General features: G+C 49.4%; 1 protein-coding gene across 1 annotated transcript in view; it reads right to left on the minus strand.

Annotated features, from left to right (window-relative positions):
- Window positions 1-16,792, minus strand: part of smpdl3a (sphingomyelin phosphodiesterase acid like 3A) — a 79,667-nt gene that overhangs the window by 18,179 nt on the left and 44,696 nt on the right. Inside the window, exons 3-5 of the mRNA XM_072499337.1 lie at window positions 12,872-13,016; window positions 10,841-10,937; window positions 7,877-8,055 (exon numbers count right to left, since the gene is read on the minus strand). Of these exons, the coding sequence (XP_072355438.1) occupies window positions 7,877-8,055; window positions 10,841-10,937; window positions 12,872-13,016 (421 nt within the window). The remainder of the gene's footprint in view (window positions 1-7,876; window positions 8,056-10,840; window positions 10,938-12,871; window positions 13,017-16,792) is intronic.

Raw genomic sequence — 16,792 nt, forward strand, 5'->3', positions numbered from 1 at the left:
CGGGATTCACGCCAGCCCCCGGCGATTCTCCAACCCGGCAGGGGGTCGGAGAATCTCGCCCCTGGAGTACGATTTCAGCAGCATGAGTGGTGGTGCCCAAGGCGTTGCTCAGTCAGTAGTGAGGGTGAGGCCATGGGTGAGGGTCTCAACTACGTCCCTGAAGGATGAGTCCTTGATGCAGGTAGACCTTGCCAAGGAGCTGCGCAGCATGTCCCAGTCACTGAGGAATGTGTTCCAGGCGCAGCTGGATGTTGGCGAGGCACTGCAGAGCATGGCCCAGTCAGAGAGGGGCATCGCTGAGGATGTTGAAACAATGGTGCAGACTATGAGGAGCCACCAGGGCTGGCAGAGCCAGATGACGCAGGAACCTCTGGAGCTCGCTCCAGCTGCCCTTCTGTCCCAAGTTGAACCCCAGGGCCTACCGGCACCGACTAGGAGGAGGGAGTGCTGGAGGCCAAGCCAGAGCCTCCCTACATTGAGACGATGGTAGGCACCAGCTGTCCCGAGTCTCTCCCTTGACAAAGGTGCATCTCGCGATCAGCAGGCGGAACATGGTGGCACAGCGAGCATGTGTCACCGGCAAGTCCAGGGTATGCACCTACACGTAGCAGCAAAGCAGAGAGGGCTAAGCAGATACAGGATTACTGAGGGGGCACTGTGGGAAGAGGCACCATCGGTAGCTAGGGACAGTTAGGGTCACAATTGTTCACCATCAAAACACGTTACACATGAGATATGTGAAGCCTCTGTCACATTATTCTGCATGGCCAGCCTGCACAAAATCCCCCCAGTTACCCTCCACCCTCGCCCAGCACCAGCCTCCCGGTCATGGTGGTCATGCATCAGGATGGCCCCCCCCCACCCCCACCCCCCGATGCAGACCATGTGCAGGTGATGGGTGTGAGCACGCTGTCAGCAGAAAGACAGGAGTCAGACTATGGCATAGATTGAGGAGCACCTGAGCTCCGCTCATTATATCAGGTCTCCGTATTGATCTCCGGCCCCTGCACTGGCATCATTAGCCAGGACTTCAGTGAGTACCCCTTATCCCCCAAGAGCCAAACGGTCATCCTGGAGTGTCCCCCGAAGACACCGGGGATCTCCAACTGCCCCAGATTGTAGTTGTCATGCACACTCCCTGGAACCCATTCTGTTAATGAAGGGCACTCCTGGACCACACGTGCGTGTAAGGCGACATGCATGCCATTTATTAAACCCTGTGCCTGGGGTATCTCAGTGATAGTGGAGAATCCTGCTACCGGGCATCTTAATGGTCCTGGTCCAGGTCAATGTTTATATAGTTGGCTGCCTGGGAGATAGGGCATCCGTAACTTCACGGCTGCACTTGTGGACCGTTGGTTGGGAAATGCCACACAAGTCCCACTCGAACCCTGGAATGTCATGGTTGCTAGGAAGATCTTGATGGCCACCTGGAGCAGGTAACCTCCTCCTCCTCTATGTGGTGCCAAGTTCGCAAGAACATGGCACAGGTGCTGCATCATCCAACTTGTTGAGGTGGAGTGGCCTGCGGCACATGCTGTCTGACATCTCTTCAAATGACCAGCGATGCTGTACACATTAGACCATCACCGGCCTCCGCCTCTGGGTCCCTCCCTGTCCAGATAAGCGGCTGAGTCCTCAGCATCAGAGGTGTGCCCCTGCACATGGACTGTCACCTCAGGCCTCTGTCGGCGCTGCTGCCGCCGCCTTCTGTGGTGTCTGGCCGCCAGGACTGCCACTGCCTCAGCGATGGAAGCTGCTGCGGGGTCCACAATATATGTAAGGAGTTTGAGAGAGTGAGGAACCGACAATCGGTTATGGCTTCCACCCTGGTACCCTCGAATCCCCCAAGCCTCTCTGTCCTTACAGATCCTGCCATCTCTCAGGCTAGCATCCAAAGAGTCGGTTGAGTTGGGGGACCCTGCCTCACACACACACCAGGCCTCAGCGTGGGCTCCCTGGTCACCAGACCACAGTCTCCCGCCCGGAATATTACTTTGACTGGGCACAGGTCCACTCCCGGTCCACACAACGTACTCTCTGGTCACGAGGATGTCCCCAGTGCTGAAGCCCAGCTCATGGGTATTGGATTGTTGGCTGCTTTCGCTGAGATGTTGATATCTCCAGGGTTCAGGCAAAGTGTCCAGACCTCAAGAGTCTGATTGGGATGCCAGGCAGTAACACACTCCTGCGAGATGTCTACCTACGGGAATCCACTTGGGAGCTGTGGAGTGCTCACATTACAAACATTGACAATTTCTTATTCCCGATAGCCTCCAACTACTGCGCAGCCAGAAGCCGCCACGGTGAGTAGGATTTAAAGTGAGCACACACACACATACTCACACACACACACAAACTCACACACACACACCATGTACCTCCCAATCCCCTCGCGAACAATTCCCAATTATAAAGCGGCAACCATTTCTTGTAGATATTGTGACATAGAATATGCTATCCAACAGCTCAGTTTCCATTCAGTGCCAGTAATCTTTTATCACTATACAGAGTGATAAAAGATCTCCAACTATATATCTCACTTCTATATCTGAACTCGATGCCAAGTCCTCTTCAGGTCCGCTGTGGTCTGATTTATTCCTCTGCAATGCTTATTACATTTTTATTTTTGCCTGCCTTCATACTTTCAATAAAGTATACATTTTAGTGAATTACAATCTTTAACATACTTATAAATCTTACACACTTCGAACAATCCGTGACTGTTAATCAAAAAAAAAGAACTAAACATTCTATTCTATATAGAAATACGAGAAAGACTTCAAAAACCATGAAGAAATTATGTGAATTTACAAAACAAAATATAGGAATGCAGTGTTTTTGGAAAGTTTATTTCTCTCATGCTGTGAAACATCTTGTGTTGTGACTCATTCCTAATGTAAAAGAAATGAGCGGAAGCTCACCCACGAAGGCCATGCCTTATAGACACAATAGGGGAAATCATGTGGACTCCCCAGCTGTAAAGGTTTCTGAGAAAACGTAATACTGGCTTTATTTTCCCACCAAACCGATGGTATCTGGACACATCCAAATGAAAAAATATTGTTACAAGTTTATTTGTAACTTTCAATGCATTGAAAAATCTTTGGCGCAATTTAACGGCCGCCCTGTGCCCAGCGGGGATCTGTGCGAGCGTTAGATCGCAAGAGAGGCCAAAATCAGGATCCGCGGCAAGTGTCGATAGGTTTCTGATCTAACCAGCCTGCTCCAGTTTGCTTATTCCAGATCCCGCCTAGACATGGTGAAGTTCCACTGAACACAATTCCATATCATTAATGGGATGCACACCTTATCTAATGGTGAGATCCAACTGGCTCCCCAGCGGGAGGCCATACGGCAAGGTTTAACATACCTATTTTAAAACAGGAAGCAAGCGCAATGGCTGCTAAGGGGATCGGAGGAACTGAGTTGCCATCTTCAAAATTAGGCATACAGCCAAGGACCTTTGGAGCTGCTGCCCCAGTACTCCAGGTGGAGGAGCCGCTGGAGGATGGGGGGGGGGGGGGGTGCTTGAGCCCATCAGTGATGAGGGAGGGGGATTCACCCCTGGGCTTGGAGGATGAGGGGTTCAGTGCCCGCGGGGCCGAATTGTGTTTACCCATAAAAGGGGCACCCTCAGCTGCTGCCTGTCCATCCGACTGAACACCACCAGGGCAGAGTGTCTGTCTGTCTGTGGTAATATGATGAAAGTCACTTTACTCCCTTTGACTGCGCAGCCTCTGGTTGCATAGCTGAAGGGTATTGCTAATTGGGAATTAGCATTGTTCTTTATTTATCTAAATTTAGTGTACCCAATTCATTTTTTCCAATTAAGGGGCAATTTAGCGTTGCCAATTCACCTACCCTGCACATTATTGGGTTGTGGGGGCGAAACCCACGCAAACACGGGGAGAATGTGCAAACCACACGGACAGTGGCCCAGAGCTGGGATCAAACCTGGGACCTTGGCGCCATGAGGCAGCAATGCTAACCACTGAGCCACTGTGCTGCCCTTGCATTGTTAGTTATATGAGCATTTCACAGCTCGAGTGGAATCCTGTGGGTACACGTGCCATGTCTCAGACGAGTGTTATTGCCTAACATTCCAATCAAACTGTGAGGGCTGGACACTTCTGCCTGAACCCTCGAGTGATTAACACCACTGAGGCAGCAGGCAACAATCAAACACCTGAGTGCTGGGCTTCACACTGGGGATATCCCCGCAGCCTTGTGTTGACCAGGGAAGGAACCTGAGCCTGGTCCAAATAATGTTCCCAGCAAAGGTCTGGGGTCCAGAATCTGGTGTCTGGGGCCTCTGCTGTGGCTTGGGACACGTGTGCAGGGCGGGGTCCCCCAGCACAACTGGCTCATTGGATGACACCCTGAGAGATAGCAGGGAATGTAAGAGCGCGAGTGACTTGGAGGATTTGAGAGTCTCGGGATGAAACCCATAACTGAGTGTCAGTCTCTCACCCTCTCCAATTTCTTATAGGAATCACATTGTGGATTTTATCGAGGGCATCTGCCCTCACAGTGATGGTGGCAGTCCAGGCAGCCAGACGCCTAAGGTGGCGGCGGCGGCCCATGTGCAGGGGCAGCCCGTGTGCACGAGCAGCCCATGTGCAGGGGCCCAGCCCATGCTCTGAGGACCCGGCCACCCATCAGGCTGGGGAGGGACCCGGGAGGGAGGGTGGGGGGAAAGGCCGACGCTGATCCAAGGTGTGCGGCTGTCACTGGTCATTTGAGGAGATATTGGACAGCATGCGCACTGCCTCAACAAGAGGATGGTGTGGCACCTGTGCCATGTTCTTGTGGACTTGACACCACATGGAGGAGGAGGATACCTGCTCCAGGTGGCCATCAAGGTCACCGCAGCTCTGAACTGCTATCCTTTGGGTTCATTCCAGGGCTCGAGCAGGGAATTGTGTGGCATTTCCCAACCTACAGCCCACAAGTGCATCGGTGAAGTCATGGATGTCCTGTATGCCCAACCATCAGACTACATGAACTTTCCGAGCTGGACCAAGCCCATCAGAATGACCAGGCAGCTGGATTCACCGCCATCGCTGGGATACCTCAGGTCCGGGGGTAATTGATGGCATGCATCTCGCCTTGCAAACACCAGGGCAACAGGGAGTGCTCTACATTAACAAAAAAGGGTTCCATTCCCTGAATTTTCAACTTGTGTGTGACCACCAGCTACGGATCATGTACGTGTGTGCGTACTTCCTCAGGAGTATGCATGACAGCTACTTCCAGAGGCAGTTGGAGATCACTGGGCATCTTCGAGGACCACCCAAGGATGACCACTTGGCTCTTGGGGGATAAATGTACCCGCTGATGACACTAGTGTGGAAGCCGGAGACCGATGCGGAGAACCGGCATAATGAGGCCCATGTTGCCACCCGTCCTGTCATTAGGCGGTGCATCGGCCTGCTTAAAATATGGTTCTGATGCCTCGACCGCTCTGGTGGTGCACCGCGGCACCCCCCATAGGGTCGCCTGCTTTATGGTGGTCTGCTGTGCCCGCCACAACCACGCACAGCAGTGAGGCAATGTGCTGAGGGGTTGGGGAAGAGACATGTGGCCTCCTCTTAGGAGGAGTGCGAGGAGGAGACGGACCAGGAGGGGCTGGAGGACATGCTCGGGGAGGACCTGTGGGAGCAGCTGAAGGATGGAGGAGAAGCGGCGGAGAGCGTCTGGCATGCCCAGAGGATCAGAGAAGCCCTCCTCGTCGCCCACTTTTCATAGGACAGTCCGTCATCCCAACCAATTTCCGCGCACCTCCCAACCATTCCCCCACCCTGACCTATTTCCCCATCCCTCCCTCCCCGACTACCTTGTTCTACCCTGCCAGGGTCTGTGTAATATCACTCCAGGGTGATCGTCTTCAGCGATGCTTCTCTGTGATTGGGCCACGCTCTGGAGTGCCTCGGCAATGTCCACCTGCATCTGGGACACATAGTTCAGTGACTGGACCACAACAGTGTCCACATGCATCCAGGACACGTCCTCCAGCAACTGGGAGATGCTGTTGAGGCGCTCAATGATGGGACACTCCCACTCATGAAACTGAAATTGTGCCTCAGGTTTTCCACTGTGGTCACCGCCCCAGCAGTGCTGACCTCGGTGCCATGCGTTGCTGGCAGCACATCCTATGCCGTAGCCTTTGGGACTCTTCCAATTGGCCTTGAACCTGCTGGAGTGTCACTGACATCCCTCTGAATCTCATGGCTGCACCCTAAGTCTACATCAGCTCCGGGATAACTTTGTCCAGAGGCTTAGCATCCGACTGGGACCCAGCTGGGTCCTGGGATCCAGCAGGGTCCTGGGATCCAGCAGATCTCCGACTGCGGGCTCGCCTGGATGTTTCTGCTTCCATCTGTTGTGCATCAGAGTCTGTGTGGTGCTCACCAGATAGTTCTCCAGAACCCTGTCCACTAAAGGTGTGGGTCTCTGTTCTGGTGAAAGGCTGTGATTCCACGATGGTGGCATTCCCGGAACTCTCCTCTACGATGTTCTCTTGGAAGGGCGAGGGGTGAAGGTGGAGGGCCTGGATGGGCTCGCACCATAGGATGGAGCTCCTACGGTAGAATGGACATCTGGTCAGTGAATCTGACATGAACAACTCACTTGCGACAGGTCATCTGGGTGAATCTTCACCTCTGCAGCCCAGACCAACCTCGCTGTCAGTGACCTCTCCATCCTCGGTCACCTCGGCGACCAGGGCCCATTCCTCATGCGAGGTGAATGTCCGGCACCCCACGGCCTGTCTGGGCGTTTTCCCGCCTGTTATGTGCCAACTTCTCCTGTGAGGAGTGAGAGGGCATTTTTAGCCGCACGCTTCATGCATCGGTGGGCATCTATGACAGGAGCCAGGTGTGGGCACCGCTGCTGGGCATGGGTAGTTTGTGCTGGTGAAGGCCAGGGTGTGCCGGGCACGGGCGTGGTATTACGCTGGAGGGAAGGGGGGGGTGGGGGGTGGTTGCGATACGAGCTGCCGACTTGTAGTTTGAGGAAGGGGGCAGTGGCAGGGTCCATGGGTGGCACGCTGCCCTAGTGGAGCAGTTGAGCGCTGGACTGAGGTCTTCCTCGTAACCTTCCCTGAGCTGTTGGCCGACGCCTCCCAGGCAGCACTGGCTAACCTGTGGCTGACTCTCCAGCCCTCTCGGGGGAACAGTGTCCTGTTTTGACTCCACCCCGTCCAACTGTCTGGCCAGATCAGCATCTCTGAAACGTGGAGCATGTCTGAGCGGTGGCATGACTCAAGAGGCAGCGGTTTGTGTGATGCACCTCCTTGTTCGCAGGGAGCTGCCGGGCTCAGTCCAGGTGAATCAATTGGTGGGACAGTCATTGTTGCCGTGAAGCCTGTGCGATAGATACTTGTCGCGGTCTTGTCGTGTCGGCCATTGGGAAGCACCCGGCAAGTCGTGCTTGCTACCGCACTTAGTGCTTGTCCCTTTAGATTGCATCACTTATATTTGTACATTTCCTTGTCGTGTCCTCACGACATTCAAAAGAAGTGTACAAATAGTGGATTATTATTTGAAGGGTAGATACTTATGATTAAGAATATTCACATTCATCTGAACAAACTGACAGGAACTTAGTTAAAGTTTCATCTGCAAGACAGAACATCTAACAATGTCAGTAAATGGCGACAGCCAACTTTCTGGTCAAATTCTTCATGGATATTGATGGCACACACTTGAGAATCGAATGCTACTAACTGAGCCAACTTGTTAAATACCTGTAGCAAATTCATTTACAAATAAATCTAACATTTATTAAGGAGAATTGTCACATTGCAAGCATAAAATCTGCTTATACTAGTTTAAATTCACATCTTTTTTGGAAGATTGTTAAATAGATTTACCCTCTCTTTGTTTTGTTGAGCTTTCTTCAGTATATCTTCAAGCCAGGCAAACTGCCCTGCAGGGTCGGGGATTCCCTCAGTCACTTTATTGGGACCATAGTACAAGTTTGTGTTTAAGCTGATTATCCTGAGAGTCTGTTGGGTGACATTACAATTAAAGACTTGGGTATAGAACCCACCTATAGAAAGAAGAAAGCAAACTCAGGAATATAACAAGGATTTAGTTATAAAAATACTCCAAAAAACTAAATCAACTTACAGAGGAATTATTACTTTTAACAGAAAGGATGTGGGAATCTCACTGCAGCTTGACTTTGGACACAACAAAAATATGGGAGGGTAGAATGTCATCATTGTGATTTTGATTACATTAATTCAGATTTGAGAATTATTGTGCACCAAAAAATGAACTGGATGAATTTGAAAAAAAGATTACACGGATACAATTAATTTTGAAGTGTTTCCCCTCCACTTCTTTACCATTGTTTCTAAAGTCAAGTCAATAATATTGTCCTAAATCATCTTATGCTTATTTACCTGAAAGTATTAGAATTGAAATGCTTCAACCTCGTGTGCGAGGCTGGGGTTGATAAAGGTGATGCACAGGGTGCACCTGATGAAGTTGAGGATGAACCGGCTGTTTGAGGGGGTAGAGGGTATTTGTGAACTGTGTGGGAGGGGTCCGGCTAATAATGTGCACATGTTCTGGTCCTACCCAAAGTTGGAGAAATTTAGGGAGTTGTTTTTCAGCACCATGTCGGCAATCTTAAATGTGGACTTGGAGCCCAGTCCTCTGGCGCCATATTCAACGCATCAGACCCGCCGGAGTTGCAGATGGGAGCGGGGGCACATGTTTTAGTATTCTCGCTGATTGATCGCAGGCGGGTTTTGTTGGGGTGGAGGTCAGCTTCTCCACCCTGTGCCTCGGTGTGGCTGGGGGATCTAATGGAGTTCCTGCAGTTAGAGAAGGTTAAATTTGCCCTAGAAGTGTTCCACAAGAGGTGTGGTTTGTTTATTCTGCATTTTGGAGAACTAGTTACTGGGAAGAGCCGGTCTGGGGGGATGGGGGTATCAGGGGTGCGGTTCTGTGTTGGGTTTATGTTGTATTGTAATGTTTTAAAATATTAAAATGTTAAAAATGTGAATAAAAAGTAATAGAACTGAAGAATTTGTAATAGAGATAGCACTATGGGGGGAACGACTGGGATAAAGGACCGACTCCCAACCAATGATAAGTTTGCAGTAAACTTAAAACTTTTGTTTTCTTTCGACTCGGAACGTTGTTACTTCTGAAAGGTAAATTCTAAAAAGGGTCTTCACACACCTAAACAATTCTACCCAAAAGTTGGTTTAAGAAGCACCATTTTGTTCAATACGAATTAATCAATTATGGTGTTTTATGTTGCACTGAATGGAAAGCTGTCATTATGAATAGTTTGATTCTAAATTATAACGAGTATAATGGGGAAGGGGGCATGTGTGGAGGTGTGGGTTCCTGAATTCAACATGACTGTGCTTAGATTACATACTCTAACTTGTTCATCTGTTGTTACAAGGTACTTTAAGCTGTACTCATGGTACACTACTGTTTCACCACAAAGTGGTTTTGGGTACCCTACAATACTAAAGTGGGTATATAACTCAGAGTGCAACCTTGTGTACTTAAACCTTCAGTTGAGAGGTTCTTCCCCCATGCCATCTCAGCCAGTAGGGAGGTTCCAAAGCATACAGTATAAATTCAGTCTTACATGCATTATTGAATCAGAAGACTGTACACTTGTACAGAGAGATGAAATGTCTTTTTCAATTCTGCTTCTTTTTACCAACATTTAAAAAAAAAAATTTAGAGTGCCCAATTAATTTTTTTCAATTAAGGGGCAATTTAGTGTGGCCACTCCACCTACCCTGCACATCTTTGGGTTGTGGGGGTGAAACCCACGCAGACACGGGGAGAATGTGTAAACTCCACATGGGCAGTGACCCAGAGCCGGGATTGAACCTGGGACCTTGGCTCCGTGAGGGAGCAGAGCTAACCACTGGGCCTACCTGAACAGCCGCCAGAGTGTGGCAACTAGGGGATTTTCACATTGTCTGCGAGGGTTTCTTCCCACAGTCCTAAGATGTCCAGGTTAGCTGGATTGGATATGCTAAATTGTCCCCAGGTGGGGTTACAGGGATAGGATGGGGGATTGGGCGTAGGTTACGTTGCTCTTTCAGAGGGTCAGTGCAGACTCGATGGACCGAATGACATTGTTCTACACTGCAGGGATTCTACGATTTCAAAAGGAGTTTGGATGGGCACTTGAGGGCAGTAACCCTTCAGGGCTACAGGGAGAGAGCAGCACAATGGTATGACTGGATTGTTTTACAAAGAGTTGCATGAACTCCATGGATTCAATGGTTTTCTTTTGTGTCATACATCACTTTATTAAAATGGCGCTGCAAGTATACATATGAATTAGGAGGCGAAGGCCATTCGGCCCTTCGAGCCTGCTCCTCCATTCAATAAGATCATGGTTGATCGGATTTCAATATCAATTCCATGTTCCCGCCCACACTCGGCAACCTTTCACTTCCTTATTTATCACGATTCTACTACCTCTGCCTTTAAAATATTCAAAGAGTCTGATTCTACCACCATTTGAGGAAAAGAGTTCCAAAGATTCACGACCCTCTGAAAGGAAAGATTTCTCCTCATCTCTGCCTGAAATGGGTGACCCCTTATTTTTTAACAGTGGCCCCCTCAGTACTAGATTCTGCCACAGGAGGAAACATCGTCTCCACATCGACCCTGTCAGCACACTCAGGGTGTCACATGGTCAAGTTACTCTTGGCAAAACATTTTGAAGAAGAAAATACACATAGGTCCTTTAAAAGTCAATTTTTAGATAGTATTTTACATTTAAATGGAATTTCCTCTTTCATTTAAAACCACAATCCAAGCAACAAGGATTAAATTTTAACCTTTTTGCAAAGTCCTACGTGCATTGCTCGTCAACCACTGTTTCCACATGTCAGCTGCTGCATTGTAAACTTCACTTACATTAACAGGAAGCTGGTCCTATCAAAATAAGAAAAACAAACAAATTCACCATTTTCTTGTTTTAAGAAATTAAGTACTTTGAATGTAAATATCATTGGGATTTTTATTTCGTTTCCTCTTCTACTCCTCATCCCTTCTACTGAAAATGTGGCCTTTGCTGGGATACGGTTTTATCAAGTTACCTTTGGCAAGACATTTTGAAGAAGAAAATACACAGCGGTGACTTTAAAAAGCATTCTTCCTGCGGTGTCTGGACAACATCACAATCAAGCAATGTCCACACGTCTGTGTTTTCAGAAGATGTGGAGATGCCGGCGTTGGACTGGGGTGAGCACAGTAAGAAGTCTTACACCACCAGGTTAAAGTCCAACAGGTTTGTTTCGATGTCACTAGCTTTCGGAGCGCTGCTCCTTCCGAATGAAGAGGTACCTCTTCATTCACCTGAGGAAGGAGCAGCGCTCCGAAAGCTAGTGACATCGAAACCAACCTGTTGGACTTTAACCTGGTGTTGTAAGACTTATTACTGTTTTCAGAAGATGTCACAGAATAATCAGGGCAGGAAACTCCAAATAGTATTTATCAGAGTCCTACAATTTGTCTTTGTCAATTATACTCCTCTTCCAATTAGACAACCTTAGTCAAGCCAGGATTACCAATTAAAGCACAAATTACTTAAACCTGGGACCTACTATCTGTGCTGGAGGGACTCTAAAGACAAATGTTCACCAGGGGAACCAATACCACTATGGTTCAAAGCAATAGTTACAAGCAGAATTTTGTTTTCTGATTGTTCTTCTCAGTTGACTAACATGTTCATCAAAGCAAGGGATGATAGCATCAGGGGATGGAAGACATCTCTGTTTCACACCTCCACTTTTAGTATCAAACATGATCAGCTCAGATATAGCACACCTGAAATAATAGAAAAAGCTCCCCTACGATGACTGACAATGTGCCTTAATCCTCAAACTCTCAGCAAGGGCAAAGAACAGAGAAAAGTACAGCCCCTTCAGCCCTCCAAGGCTGCGCCAACCATGCTGCCCGTCTAACCTAAAACCTTCTACACGTCCGGGGTCCGTATCCCTCTATTCCCATCCTATTCATGTATTTGTCAAGACCCCCTTAAACGTCACTATCGGCCCTGCTTCCATCACCTCCTCCAGAAGAGAGTTCCAAGCATCCACTACCCTCTGTGTAAAAAGTATTACCTTGCACCTCGCCTCTAAACTTTGCCCCTCGCACCTTAAACCTATGTCCCCTAGTAATTGACGCTTCCACCCTTGGCCAAATAAAGAGCCTGTTTGAGCAGGATGTGAAGTGGATATTCAGACTTGGAAGTTTAGTGTCCGACTTTGCAGCACTTGTGATTTTCTTTTAATAATTCATATAAATCACCAGAAAATTGGAAGCACAGTGAATCAGACACACTGGCCTCAGTGACCACTGTCTTCATTTACTCTGATGTTGGGTGAGGTTTTCACAAGGAGGTTACTCTCCAATGTTAACAATATTGAACAATCCTTGGTGGGAGAGAAATTGGAACACTTGCTATATTTGGCTAATTGGTTTTCCCCCAAAACATGTTATTTTTTACCTTTATTGATTTTTTACAACTTTTTAAAAAAGCATAAAAATGATCGTCCTTTCAAGCTGTTAATAATGAATCCAAAATGACTTTCTCATTAATCTAAATTGTGAATTTAGTTGATTTGTTATAAAATAAATCAAACATTGGCGTCATTTTTCACTCTTACAAATCTGAAAGTTTCTACCTAAAGAGCATCTGTTGAAGTTGGTCTGGACTGTACATTTAATTTTAAACAATTCAACTATTAGGGCTTGTGGAGTTTCTCTCTTGTGAATATAAATACAAGTACGTAATGCATGTGGTATATAGCTGTTTTCTGTTTCAGCTAAGGTCTATATTATGTTATATATTTGGCTATACTAACCTGTGGCCAATAGTCATGGTTTCCCAATGTAGGAAAAACCTGTAGATCTTTGAAGTATTCCCGGATGGTCTGTGTCATATTATGGAGAATGTCAATCACAATTTTTGTAGACAGCTTTGGCACTGGCACATGGGGAGGACTATCTCTACAATAACAAAAGAAAAGCAAAAGCAACGATGATGAAAGCGGGCACAGGACACACTATTTTGACAATCAAAATACATGCTCTTATCCTTAGACATTTACAGAGCGGAAGGAGGCCATTCGGCCCATCGAGTCTACACCAGCCCCTAAAAGAACTAAGCCTCCACTCTATCCCCATAACCCAGCAACCCCATCTAACTTTTGGACAATTTAGCATGACCAATCCACCAAACCCGCACATCTTTGGACTGTGGGAGGAAATCGGAGCACCCGGAGGAAACCCACGCAGACACGGGGAGAACGTGCAGACTCCGCACAGTGACCCAAGCCGGGAATTGAACCCGGGTCCCTGCCGCTGTGAAGCAACAGTGCTAACCACTGTGCTACCATGCTGCCCTGTTATCCTTAGATATTTACAGGGTCAATTTATAATATTTTGAAAATACTGAGCAGGTCAGAACATTCCATTTCAAAATACTTTGTAAATTCAGATGCTGTACAGGTTAAATGGTAGCGTTTATTTTCCGAATAATTAATTCCTACTACTGCACAGTAAAATCAGCTTTGGGTGCGATTCTTGGGTCTCATCCGTGGTGGGACCCATTGCCAATGATTATGGAAATTTTGGTAACCCTGCGAAAACTCCATTAACTTTCTGTATCATTGGAAAATTCCAGCCATGAACGATGAGGGAGGAATTTGGCCTTTGACTCAATGGTACCGCTCCCAGTCTTGAATGGGTTCCTGTGCTACTGGGGAGACTTGACCAGCTGATACCTCAGTGAAGTACAAAGTGAGCCTAGACTGAGGAAGATGTCAGCATTCAGAAGAGATGCCAAACCGCTACTCCGACTTCCTTCTCTTGACATGCATTGACAAAGAAGAGGGGAATGCTCCCCAGTGACCTAGTCAATATTCATCCCTCAGTTAACAGCACTAAAAACTGGCCATTCTTATTGTGGAACCTTGCTGTACACAACTGCCACATTTCTTCCATTACAGCAGTTTCAAAGGTACCAGAATAGCCTGAGGTTGTAAGGTGCTATATAAACGCAAGTTCATTTCTTTTCTGAACATTATTTAAATAGCTAACTTTTTACTGGGTTCACACTGTGACAAAATCCATGGCAATTTGGTAAGACAAATGCTTTTAGCATGCCTGCAATTGCAGAATCCATCCACCAGGTAGTGGTGTGGTGTGGGAAGAGCCATCACATTGGGCGCGATTCTCTGGAAACATTTTAAAATGTGGCAGCGAGCGGGAATTACCGCGAGCTTCCCGGTGCTCAGCCCAGTGAGGCGGTCGACGCAATTCAACGTTAATTGGTCCACTTAACTAGGCCTTACAGGCTTCTCGCTGCAAATGACTGCTCGCCAGCTGATTTGCTGGGACTGCACTCAGCAACAACCCCCGCTAACAAGTTCGAGCAGCACTTAAGATACACTTGCTCAGCCAACCCCAGCCATCTCGCAATAATGGCACCGAGGAGACCAGCCCCAAGATTTGGGGAAGTTGACCGAGGGAGTGTCCTGGACCCGGTGGCGGCCAAGAGGGATGTCCTGTTTCCCCGAGGGTCCCAGCGGGCGAGTCACAAGACAGCTAGTACTGAGTGGGACGAGGTGGCAGCACCCGTCAGGTCAGAGAGTGTGACCAGGAAGATTGGCATTCAGTGCCAGAAAAAGGTCAATGACCTACATGGGGCAGCACGAATGAGTAGACACCAATGCCCCAACCCCGGCCTAAACACTCCCCCCTCCCCCCCCTCCCACCACTGTGAACCACGCATGTGGCTAATGATGCCCTCTCTGTGTCTCCTCGGGAAAAGCTCTCCCATAATCGCCGAGAGAGTGCCCAGACTGGCGGTGGGGTGCCGGACATAAGAATCCCCACCTCCTTCAAGGAGTAGGCCCTGGAGGTGAATGGTGTGGCCGAGGACAGATTGGTCACCAACACAGAGGTGGCGGAAGCCGCAGAGGTGAGGAACTACTAGGCTCCACCCGGAGGACATATCAAACGTGAGTACTGACTGACCCATCCCTCCCACTGACCACATGTCCATTCTCTCATAGGTCCGCTAGCCGAAGGAGCCAGCCCACTCTGCCGGCCCCCTCTCCCGACTCCGAGGAGAGCACCTCAGATGGGAGCTATTCACCTCTCCTCAGATCCCCACAGAAGCCCTTCCGCCAGGTTAACGTTGTTCATAAGGAGTACTTATTGGCGCCAGCGTGAATACTTTCTGGGGGGGGGGTGGCGCTGAATGGCGGGACGCCGTTGGATATGGGGTCACTCTCGTTAATTGTATGGAAATAGGGCTTAAGTGGTGATTATTGGTTTCCCGTCGCTCCAGTAGAATCCCGATTTCACCGATGGAAGCGGGCCGGTTGCATGGCAAACTGTTTGGCGCCTGGTGCGGATTTCGCTTTTGGCCTCCCCCGCTATTCACCAGCCTTGTTTCGCTTGAGCGAGAGCGTAACAACGCCGGAGAATCGCGCCCATTGTTTCAAGTCAGTAAAATGCAAGTCATTCTTTAACATGTGCAAAATCAAAACTGGTTACAATGTAGATTCAATTCTATTTTTGTCATAGGGACAACTCATTGTTCAACCAGTCCCCAGTTTTGTGTTCATTAACTGATGTGTTGGGTAGGCTGGGTCAATGTGGACTGCACTTGATGCAGTGTAGCAAGAGGCAGACATCCAACACTTGATAAGATGCAACACGATTTTATTTAACATCTAAACTATTATACATGTTCAACTGTGGGTTGACACTATGCTGGCTTGACTGGAGACCTGGGGCGAAATTCTCCGTTATCGTCGGAAAGTCCGCCGATCGGCGCAAAAAACGGCGCAAATCCCACTTGCGTCACGTCATAAAAATGGGTCGATAGTCTCCGGCCCGAAATGGGCTAGCAGCGACGTAACGGGATCCGCGCTTGCGCAGTGGTTCACGCCGTGCAGCGTCATACGCGCTGCACGGCGTGACGGCTCATAAGGCCGCGCAGCTCCCCCCCAACCGACCGGAACACCCAACCGCAACACCCGACTGGATGGCTGGCAGTCGCTCAGCCCCGAGGTTCGAGTCATGCGATGTGGAGGCGCTCCTGGACGCGGTGGAGCAGAGGAGGGACGCCCTGTACCCCGGGCACGGCCGCAGAGTTGCCCCACGCCACAGCCGGCGTCTGTGGAGGGAAGTGGCAGAGGCCGTCACCGCTGTGGCCCTGACACCACGGACAGGCACCCAGTGCCACAAGAAGGTGAACGACCTCGTCAGAGCAGGCAGGGAGAGCCTCCCCCATATCCCCCCTCCCACATATCCCCCATATCCCCCCCTCCCCCATATCCCCCTCCCCCATATCCCCCCTCCCCCATATCCCCCCTCCCCATATCCCCCCTCCCCCATATCCCCCCTCCCCCATATCCCCCATATCCCCCTCCCCCATATCCCCCCTCCCCCATATCCCCCCTCCCCCATATCCCTCCCTCCCCCATATCCCCCATATCCCCCCTCCCCCATATCCCCCATATCCCCAAGTGAATCAAGCCCTAACCTTAACCTCTGCAATGCACGCGCAACCGATGGCGTGCATCCATATACCTGCCTAACACTGTTGCCTTTTACCCCTGCCACCACCCCCCCCCCCCCCACCCACAGGAGAAGCGCGCACACAACAATAGGGAGCATGTGAGGACTGGAGGAGGGCCCGCTGATGAGAGGCTACTGACCGTACACGAGGAAAGGGCCCTGGAACTGGCTGGCGGACCTGAGGACCGGGA

Source organism: Scyliorhinus torazame, chromosome 4 (assembly GCF_047496885.1).
Source record: "Scyliorhinus torazame isolate Kashiwa2021f chromosome 4, sScyTor2.1, whole genome shotgun sequence".
Taxonomy (NCBI): domain Eukaryota; kingdom Metazoa; phylum Chordata; class Chondrichthyes; order Carcharhiniformes; family Scyliorhinidae; genus Scyliorhinus; species Scyliorhinus torazame.